This window comes from Gadus macrocephalus, chromosome 15 (assembly GCF_031168955.1).
Source record: "Gadus macrocephalus chromosome 15, ASM3116895v1".
NCBI classification, from domain to species: Eukaryota; Metazoa; Chordata; class Actinopteri; order Gadiformes; family Gadidae; genus Gadus; species Gadus macrocephalus.
In genome coordinates, this window is record NC_082396.1 from 10,958,826 (window position 1) to 10,969,197 (window position 10,372).

The window sequence follows — 10,372 nt, forward strand, 5'->3', positions numbered from 1 at the left end:
TGGCCGTGCTTGGCTTTGGAATGGGCAGAGAACATAGCTGAACTGGATTGACACAAACTATTACATGTGCCTTTTTTTAATATATAGATATATATATTTACACACACAACTAGGACTTTATTTTAGCAAAAATACGCGCTTGCAAGTTTTGAACAGTGGTTCAGTCGCAGGAGAACAAGAAGACAAAGCTACCACAGGTCAATAGCAAGAACAACAGTAGTTTTTCCCGCTTATAAAGGTCAACTTACAGTAGTTTTCGAACGTTTTCGAAAAAGGGTTTTCACTGGAAACACAAACACCAGCGTTAATGAATGTTTTATTTTTTTGCCAATGACTCCTCCTCAGGGCAAAAGGATCTCTGAGGCCTCCTTGGCCTCTATCACCCGGAACACCCCCACCTTCTCCTGCTTCACGTTCTTCCTCCCTTTGTCTGGAAGAGACGGTCAGCATGAATCTACCTGTTCCCCTCCATGTGCTTCAGGTGTGGTACCTAGGTTTATAATAGCCCCACACTGGTAGCAACAACAAATGACCCGACGTTTGGCTTACAAAATATGATGGATTGAGAAGATGCATTTCATTGTCCACAAAGTAGAAAATCTCAGGTCTCATTTGAAACACTTACTAAAAACATTAAGGATCAAAACAAGTTGGAAAAAATGCTATAGATGCCACAAAAACGTCAAGGGTTATATTTTGCTCTGTAAAAGGTTGCTGGTTCTGCGGCGGACTCACCCATCATGTTGCTACGGTCCAGCAGAACCTCGAGGTCCCGGTCACTGATCACCTCCCCCTTGGTGCTCTTCACCTCCCTGGGACAGTCAAGAGGAGGAATATATGTTGAAGACACCCACACGATGCCATGCGCGGGATTGAGGGGTGAATAACCCTAACTTTCTAATCTTGAATAATCAGCGGCATGTGGCATGAATGAATAATCAAATAGTCGTTGGTGTAACGACATTCGCAAAGGCAGCCACGGATCATCGGAAAGAAATAGCTTAAACGCACCATGCTCCATGTAGAATAAAAGTATTGCACATCTAACGTTAATTGAGTTGAACTGTATTATTCACTGCAAGTCTCTTTGGAGACAAGCTTTTGCTCGACAACATGAACAGTAAACAACGGCCCTTGAAGCTGAGCATTTCCCTGGGACGTGTCTCTTACCGCTCTGCCTCCCTGGCCATCAGCATCCCCATCAGCTCGTCCAGGTCCAGGCAGCTCTTAGCCGGGGCCAGGTCCTCCCTCCCTCCCTTGAACTTATCTGAGGCACAGGATGACCCAACATCAATTTACATTTCAAGGTTTGTAAATAGGATTATTTTAAGCAGTAGCAAATCTCTAAGGGACTCATGAAATAGAGTGAAAGTCTAAAATGTAGTAACATCCCTTAGCCACAAGTTAAACATAATTCTAATATTTAAATGGCTTTAGGAGGTAGAATCAGGGCTTACTCTTGTGGATGACCATCTGCTCCAGCTTCCTCTTGGCGGATGCTCGCTCCAGGATCTTCTGGTCGATGGTGTTGGCCGTGACCAGACGGTACACCACCACAGGCTTGGTCTGCCCGATGCGGTGGCATCGGTCCTGGGCCTGCAGGTCCGCCTGGGGGTTCTGGAGGGGAAGGGAGGGTACGTATGATGAACACACAGGAAGGGGATTTAACATAGCCCATTCAAACACATGCAATACTTAAATAAGACCCAGGTCTATCAAATATGGCTGCATTTTTTCAAACTCACTCAATCTCAAGCAGGGTGATGCAGCTCTACATGTAATCTCAAACCGAGTGAAGCCTCTGTATGCGTGTGTGAAAGACCACTCACCCAGTCGCTGTCAAAGATGATCACGGTGTCAGCAGAGGTGAGGTTGATGCCCAGGCCTCCGGCTCGCGTGCTCAGCAGGAAGAGGAAGACTTCTGGGTTTTCTGCAAACCTCGTCATCTGGGAGGGGATGGAAATGATTGAGGATTTCATCCTGAAGAATGGACGTTATTATGGATTATTTTTCAACTATAAAGTACCAACACACCTCAGCTACTTTAGGCTGATTCTGAATTAGTGTTTTAATGCTCCGACGACCAACACGGATACCAAACTCTGCGTTGGGTCTCTACTTTCCATAATAGATAGAGCCCCCCCTGTAAAGTCGTCGGGGAATCCCCGCAACGTGAACTCACGTTTTCATCACGGTCTGTGTAGGACATGTTGCCGTCGAGCCGGCTGTACTCGAAGCCCCGCAGGTAGCAGTAGTCCACCAGCAGGTCCAGGATGGACGTCATCTGGCTGAACACCAGCACCTGAGAACACGGGCCGACTCAACGTTAAGAACCGGAGTACCCCCACCACCCAGGTGCTAGCGCCCACCAGAGAGGACATGGATTCGCATTGGCATCGGAATGGACTAAATGCTTTGCTGCTCTAGAATAGCTTTCTGTTTGTGTTCAAATCTAAACGAAAAGTTAAACCAGCACAAATCCAGTGTCGAAAACAGTGGGGGCCCCATCCCTTTTACCTTGTGGCCCCTCTTCTTGAGGGCAGGCAGCATTCGGTCCAGGATGAGGAACTTCCCCGAGCACTTCACCAGCTCCTCGTCGATCTGAGGAGACCAAAGGACATGAGGACTACAATCGTTATTCAGTCTTCATTGTCACTTTCTGTTCATGGTATAAGCTGCATAATACCGGTCTTATTGGTGGTCAACATTCCAAAGTTTGGGACGCACAAACAAATGAAAAAAAAAATTAAAGAACGGTTAGAAACACTGCGGCCCCCCCTAGTGGTCACCTGGAACTGCTGCGTGGCGGGGTCTAGGGGGTACTCCACCAGGTAGGGGTGGTTGCAGCACCTCTTCAGCAGCATCAGGATATTCTGGAGCTTCAGGTTGACTTGGGTGTTCAGCAAATTCTTCACCGCCAGCACAGGTCCGGCGCTGGAGTGGGAGGGGGTTGAACACGAGGCTAAATGTAAGCTATCAACGATCCAAGTCATTTTAGGGCTCGACATACTTTTCTCATGTTAGGACCAACCCGCGGAGGTTGCTGTGCCCAAATCTAACTAATATTTGGTGCATCAAAACAAATTAAATCAAAGAAGTGAGACGATTATCATTTCTCCATGTATGGCGGTTCTTCAACCCTGTATTCCCCGTCTAATCAAATACAAATCGAAGAGGCAATATATGCAGGCATTCAGATATATTTTTAATAAAAATATCTGGTTTATTGTTGTCATTCCGCAATTCACAAAGAAATCATATAAAAAAAAACTGGTATACCTGCCACAAACTAACGTATATTAATAAATAGCTTGTTTAATCGGAACACAATCCCAGACAGGACGTTTTGGACTCATAATGTGCTAAAGGTGTGAGGTGCATGAGTGCATGCGTGGCTGCTCCTCTGCTGACCTCTGCTCCCCGTTCTCCTTGCGGATCTTCTCCAGGTATCTCTCCAGCGCTTTGGGGGTCTCTTTCTCATCAGGTTTCTCGTCGTAGTTCACCAATCTCTTGCTGCGTCGGGTGGGCCTGCCGCTGGCTGTCGGCGTTGACGGCAGGACGCTCTCTGAGAAATACTAATAGAAATCATGTTTCAATGATTTGTCAACGATGCACAATGAAGACCAGATTGAAAAGAGGGAGTCGAGAATCTGCATGGACATGCGGTGATATGAGGTATATGGATATACCAACAGGTGCATTCCAATGACCGATGAATAAATAAATCATTCCAGGTACACTGCCACTTTGACTCATCTCGTTATCGACCATGAATCTACTGTTGAAGAGGGCATTTTATTTTTAGATAAATTCCACCCGTGGAGCTCAAATACAAACACTAAACGCGAAGGCGGCCTGTGTAGCAAACGGAACAAAACTAAAGAGGTGCGTTACCGTATTCTCCCGGCCGAGCAGCTTGCTGATGCTCTTGTCCACCACGGCCTTGTAGAAGGTCTCCTGCTTCAGGGTCAGCGGGGCGTACACGATGATCTCCTTCTTTGGAGGGACCTCCAGCGTCACGTCCGCCTTCAGCCTCCGCAGCAGGAACGGAGTGAGGATCTGTGACGCAAAACAACACAAGAAGAACGGGAGCCGGAGTCAGGAAAAGGACGACTGCAGCGCGTGTTCTCAGAACCTGGGGGAGCAGCACGTGATCGTTTGTAACAGTGGCTTGCTCTTGAGTTTGTGTCACAAGCCAAAATAGGTTTTCTGAGCGCCGTCAGGCCACGACCCCACCTCCAACTGGGCCGGGTCGCAACCAAAAAATGGTTTGCGCCCAGTTGGAGGTTGGCTCGTGGCCCGACGACACTCAAGTGTGCGGTTGGGTCCCTTGGGAACACTGAAATGTTCTTTTAGGCCCAGAGATGATCTTCAGGATGGTCATATGTTGTGCGTACCTGGTGCAGCATGTGGAGGACCGTCTCCTCTTGCTCGTTGGCCACCACAACCCCGTCACTTTTTATGGTGTCGATGTCAAACCACGACTCAAAGCTAGAGGAGAGGAGGAGGAGAAGGAGGACGAAGACGACGGTGAACCGTGGCATAGTGGTAAAGGGTATTCAACTCTGACCTCTGCAACAGATACGCAAGTAAACGAATATTCTTCAGGCAAACCAGAGTATTCTCTCTCTCATCTTTGTCGAGCTTCTTTCCACATTAACCACTGATATCTTATTTCCAATTTGGATGTTGGATGTTACATGCACAGAAATCCTTTGATATCATTTAATGTATTTATTGTTGTAAAAATTTGCCAAGCATTCTAGGGCTGTAAGAATCTATACCCAATAGGCCGTTAATTGTTGAGTGAAAATATTGTGTTGTTGTGTTGTCATTCTAAGAATGAAGTTAAGAGTAAGATTTATGATGATTTTATGCTAAATGTATTATTATTATTATTATTATTATTAAGACTCCAAAGTCCTACTTTGAAATCCCCAGTGAGCTCTCATCACTTAGTAAATACAGGGCACTATGGAAACTGTTACAAATCAAGCCCATCATATTGGCACAGTAATACAACCAAAAAACCCTCCCCCTTCACACCACTGACGCCACCAACATTTCGCTCATACCTCTTGAGGTCATCGAAGACCTCTGGCAGCAGGAAGTTGAGCAGGGACCAGAGCTCTGACAGGTTGTTCTGCAGCGGCGTGCCCGTCAGCAGCAGCTTGTTGTCGGAGGGCAGCAGCTTCAGCTCCTGCACCAGCCGGCAGTTGAGGTTCTTGATCCTGTGGCCCTCGTCCACGATGAGGTATTTCCACTGGAACCTCTGCAGGAGTGGGAGGAGGGACGAGAATGTTGTGTTACCGGGAGGAGCTCCTGGAAAACATCTTAGTGTAGCCTTTGCTAATTTCGCAGACGAAAGATGATACGGTTCAGTTTACATCCAAACTAGATCACAGTGAATTCAGATTTAGGTAACGAAGGAGGACGTAGGGTTTAGGGTGGCCTGCTTAAGTTAGATTGCAGACTGCGAATGGAACAGCCCATTTATACAATATTTTGCCCCCAATACAATATGGGCAAAAGAGACAAATGCACAAAAACAGTGGCATAGGGTTATGGTGTTACGATTTCTAGCCAAACTGTACCGAGGTTCAACGACCAATGCTGCTCTGTGCATGTGTTTACCTGTAGGACCTTCCTGTCAAACATGGCGATCTCAAAGGAGGTGATGACCACGGGGCACATGTTGTGGGGCCCCTGGGGTTTCTGGATCACCTTCAGCAGACCGGGCCTCGCCTTTGCGGGCCCGTGGTACAGCTGGACCGGCACCTAGTACCACACAAACATAACATCTGATATTTGGCAAAGACCCGGATCAACTCGTACTTCAGGAAACACACACACAACTAAAGTATTGTCTATTTTCATAGAATAATAGCGAATTAATAATCGATCATATCTAAAATAGTTAACAATCTCATAACCATTTTTTTTCAGATAGCCAGGTGTCAAGTTGTCCATCCAACAAAGGCAACCAAACTGAAAAACAACCACGCGTCCCCATTTCACGTTGACGAACAACTATCAACACATGAGTGAGCTAGGTACCGTGGGCGTGAAGCGCTTGAACTCTCGGATCCAGTTGGGCAGCGTGGAGAGTGGGGCCACCACCAGGAAAGGGCCAAGCACGCCGCGCTCCACCATCATGGCCACGTGGGCGATGCACTGGATGGTCTTCCCTAAGCCCATCTCGTCTGCCAGGATGCCGTTGATACCGTTCTCCCACAGCATCTACAGAGAGAGACCAGACACATTTAATACCCTATGGGAAGGGATGGATGACTTCTGTTTTGGAATAGGTGCTCCTATTGCGGGCGATCAATCACATGGACTCTAGACTAAAATAATAGCAGAACTAAGCACTTCAAAAGAAAGCATAACTCAAACCATGTTTGAGGAAGATTCCACAGAAACTAAACCGGAACCACAAACTCAGCAATTGGGACGTTGTCTAAAGAACTTAAAAATAGCGTTGCAACCGTAACCTCAGCCTTTGAGACGCCATATTCAAACTTCAAAAAAAGAACTACAACGCCACGATAAAAAAATAAAACACCAAAATCCTTAACCCAAGGAAGCGTCCTCTCACCCGCAGCCATTCGATTCCCTCTATCTGGTACCAGCGCATCGCGCCGCCGGTGAAGAGGCGGGGCTGCTGGGCCGGCACCGGCTTCCCTTCAAACGTCCTCTTCGGGTCCAGCTGGTGCTTGGCGCTGTCCTGCATCGCCTCTGACAGACGGCTCTTGATGTCCGTGTTGGAGTCGCTCATCTTCTCCAGGTCCTCCTCCTCCATGTTCTTCTTCTGTTTTGAAGAAGACGCTGTCTGCACCTGGAGAGACAAAAGAGAAGGGTTCGAGGCATGTTACTGGTGTCCCACCTGTGGGACTCTTTGTTCAATAAGGGGCTTGCAGCAGGGGGGGGCCGACGTGGGTCAGAGTGAAAAAGGTAGGGGACTGTATAAAAAAATATCTAAAATTGGGCTACATATTTCCATAAATGTTATCCAAGTTTTGGTAATCATTGGGGCAGAAAAAACCTGTTGATTAACAGCAAACACAATAAAAAATGAGTTAAACATCAGTTTACATCAAATGGTCCTACCTCTTCGTCTAGTTTTATTTTCTTCGACTTTGACATAATTTCCTGAAACAGAACAAAAAATAAGACTTAAAACTCAAAAACACAGGAGCTGCTGGCGCACTAGGTTAGCGTAGCTTCAGAAGAGCGTACCTCTTTGGACATGACATCAGCTATTTTGTAGTCATCTTTCTTGCGCTTCTTTGAGGTTGCTTGAAAAAAATATTGATTTGATAAAATAAATGACGGTAGTCGCATGGCGCAATACAGATCAATAGAGTATTTATATGAAAATGAATTCAGAATATAGGATTAACAACGGTGTTGAAAGTTGCTACTTTAGGTATAGATACCTTTTTCAATGGCAGGTTCATCCTTTTTCGTCACCCATCGAGGTAGGGAAGATGCACATTTCAAGGTATGTAATAAAGTTATAAACTGAAGAAAACATCACATTAATTAACCTTTTTATAATAATGTTATTTTACCTTCTTAGACTTTTTTTGTTGCTTTTCTTTCTTGGCCTTCTCCTGAAAACAAACAAAAAGAAAAAACGACTGGTTATGCCTTCTCCCTGATAAAACGGTGGCACTGTTGAGAGCAAATATCGAAATCACAGATTCCTCCCATGAACATGTATCTTATAATATTTGCATATGCTTATCTTCTTTTACAACAGTACCTTCAATAAGATACATCCAATAAACACTTGAAGACCCTCACAAGAAGAACACTTACCTCTTGTTGCTGCTGCTCCATTTTAGTCAGCAGGAACTTGGAGTAGATGTTGCTCTTCTCAAGCAGATGCTGGAGTCTCTTGAAGCGCATATCGTGGGAGTCCCGTACAATGGACTCACGGGCCTTCGGTGGACGTAGGTTCATCACAAAAGTTTATAAAATAAATTCACTTAGCATCATGATTCAAGGAAGTAATCTCCACCATCACAGAATGGCAGGTAATATCTGAACGAATGCAGGAACCAACGTCATTGACGTCGTTTGAAAATCAACAACAACCATATCATAGGAACTAACCTTTTCAATCATCTCCTTGTCCATTTCTTCGGATTTTTCTGTCAACTTCTTCTCCTCTTCCTCCATTTCTTTTGTGATCATACCACCAGAGGAATCATTCTCTGTCTTTACCCCTTCAACTTTTGAGAAAAGAAACACGAAATTGCCCATTGTGGACGCGTAACTCTAATGTGTTATGTAAAACCCAATAACTTAAAAAGGTGTTTAAATAAATGCTAATCTGTTTCAGAACAGAAATAAATAGTTAAAAAGATTGCTTCCCTGAAAAGCGCTACCAAATTGGTTGACTAGTAAAGTATGTTGGCATGAGAGCCGAGGCCACGCTGTCTTCAGCTGAATCAATGATCAAAGAGTAAAAAAGTTAACTGACCAGGTGGAGACGGCTGGGTCTCCGTGGCGGTGCCAAGGGGCACCTCCGACTCGTCGGGTTTAGGACACTGCGGGGACACACTCCGAGCTCCTTCCTTTGAACTGCAGAAGTTAACATAAAGAAAAGGGGGTCAGGTCTTTGAGAAAAGTGTGCTGCCTTTTTAGGCACCGCACCACGTTTTTACAGCATGTTAAGACTAGCCGGGTTGCATGTAAAATACTGACCATGTCACATCTGCCATTTGTCAATCAGAAGAAGCAGACCGCTAGAAAAGTCCAATTAAAGTTTTGTCTTTTGACTGATAGTTCTTCCAATTTAAACAGGACCAAAGACCGAAAATAACCCCCTTGACAAAGGAATCAGCAAAGAATGGTTATTCCGCACCGGGTGAAAACGAGTTTAAAAAAGGAGGCTTCACAGTGTACGACAAGTACAAATATTTATTTTCTAGTAGTATTTTCTAAAAGCAAATTATAAAAAGCCAACAAGTAAAATACAGCAGCAGGTCTCCCTCTCCTAGCCAGCAGTCGAGTGGGAGGGTCAAGCTGGGTTTCGCGCGCAGAAAGTAGAAACCAAATAACATTGGTAGGGGTGTTTTACAATTGCAATTTCAAATAACGTAGTTATTTTTGATTAACCACCAACTGCTTCATAAAAAAGAAGCTTTACTATCGTAGAATATACTGTGGAACGGGAAAACCATGATTAAATTAGTCAAAAAACAAAAACAGGTTTAAATAATAAATGACATTGACCCGCGAGTAATAGTTACGTTGTAACATTCTCAATATTTCCCGCGAACGTTTTACAATACCCAAATATATGAAGGGGTGGTCGTGCTAGATCAACAAAGCTATATCTGTATCGTCTTTTATGTTGTCAAATACGTTAGATTAATGGACTATTATAGCTTGCAGGAATAACTTTTTTGTTTGGGTTGCACTATCACGTGGCCATGCATTAAAGGGCCTGTTTTATTGTGTATGCTGTACACCACAAGGTGGAACTATTGAGCAACGGCAGCCGCGGCTATTAGTCATTCACTCTGGCTATTAGGTATGCAGAACGAGCCCCTATCTCTTTTTTGCTTGACCACTAAGTTTGAATGCTGTCTAACCAATCAGTGCAGAGAAATACCAGACTCAAGTAACGCATTCGAGTGCATCCATGTTTCGCCGTAATAAAGCTGTGTTGTCTTTACTAGTTTCACTACAATGTAATGACCACCACTAGCTAGTGGAAAATACATTAGTGTCTAGTACAGTGATATATTTGCTATATAGCCTATATTGAGATGGCAGCGTGCGAAATACCCGTCAATATTTGGGGATATCCTCATCCCCAGATTGTTCTCGATATGCAGTAGCCAGCTAGGCCATAACATTACAATATTTCATGGATGCAAGCAAGCCAAGACAATCAATCTATATCTATAGCCTACATGACAACACACACACACACACACACACACACACACACACACACACACACACACACACACACACACACACACACACACACACACACACACACACACACTTTAAACACACAGGTAAACCAACACTGACATAGGAGCCTGCATTGGCTAAAGTTTTTGGGATGCATTTTATTTTATAACAGGGAGAGGCACAGTTGTGCATTACAATGCAAACACGACAATAATTGGCACCATTCTTGCGCACTCAGAAGAACATGAACTGAATAAATGCCAGGTATATAGGCTAGCATATCGGAGACGGGCACACAATCAGTGCACTTGCAAATGAGAGCCTGCAGTATGACCGATCTTGTGACATTATTTAACCATCCATCTACAGCTAATACGATCAGACAGATACATCATTGATCACATATAAGCCCAGAACAAGCTGCCCTATCTAA

The 10,372-nt window shown here is 44.7% G+C and overlaps 2 protein-coding genes across 2 annotated transcripts; both read right to left on the reverse strand.

The window, feature by feature from the left end:
- Nucleotides 1–84: 84 nt before the first annotated feature.
- LOC132473006 (lymphoid-specific helicase-like) lies at nt 85–7,550 on the reverse strand. The gene is made up of 18 exons (XM_060072923.1): nt 7,440–7,550; nt 7,240–7,298; nt 7,111–7,152; nt 6,599–6,838; nt 6,058–6,240; nt 5,635–5,778; nt 5,076–5,272; nt 4,398–4,491; nt 3,895–4,059; nt 3,412–3,575; nt 2,790–2,934; nt 2,518–2,601; nt 2,183–2,302; nt 1,830–1,946; nt 1,458–1,617; nt 1,171–1,267; nt 736–812; nt 85–430 (listed from the first exon to the last, which is right to left on the reverse strand). Exons 2-18 carry the CDS (start codon nt 7,249–7,251, stop codon nt 342–344), a joined length of 2,130 nt encoding a protein of 709 aa, XP_059928906.1. The 5' UTR covers nt 7,252–7,298; nt 7,440–7,550; the 3' UTR covers nt 85–341.
- LOC132473009 (lymphoid-specific helicase-like) lies at nt 7,540–9,036 on the reverse strand. Its single transcript, XM_060072926.1, has 5 exons — nt 8,716–9,036; nt 8,492–8,592; nt 8,122–8,240; nt 7,825–7,947; nt 7,540–7,616 (listed from the first exon to the last, which is right to left on the reverse strand). The coding sequence occupies exons 1-5, from the start codon at nt 8,730–8,732 to the stop codon at nt 7,566–7,568; spliced, it is 411 nt and encodes a 136-aa protein (XP_059928909.1). The 5' UTR covers nt 8,733–9,036; the 3' UTR covers nt 7,540–7,565.
- Between the last annotated feature and the right edge of the window lie 1,336 nt (nt 9,037–10,372).

Coding starts and splice junctions, on each gene's coding strand:
- LOC132473006 (XM_060072923.1), bottom strand. Junction 4,060..4,397: donor TCCTCCACATGCTGCACCAG/GTACGCACAACA, acceptor TTTGCGTCACAG/ATCCTCACTCCGTTCCTGCT. Junction 2,935..3,411: donor AAGGAGAACGGGGAGCAGAG/GTCAGCAGAGGA, acceptor CTCCCACTCCAG/CGCCGGACCTGTGCTGGCGG.
- LOC132473009 (XM_060072926.1), bottom strand. Junction 8,241..8,491: donor GACCCAGCCGTCTCCACCTG/GTCAGTTAACTT, acceptor TTTTCTCAAAAG/TTGAAGGGGTAAAGACAGAG. Junction 7,948..8,121: donor ACAAGGAGATGATTGAAAAG/GTTAGTTCCTAT, acceptor CGTCCACCGAAG/GCCCGTGAGTCCATTGTACG.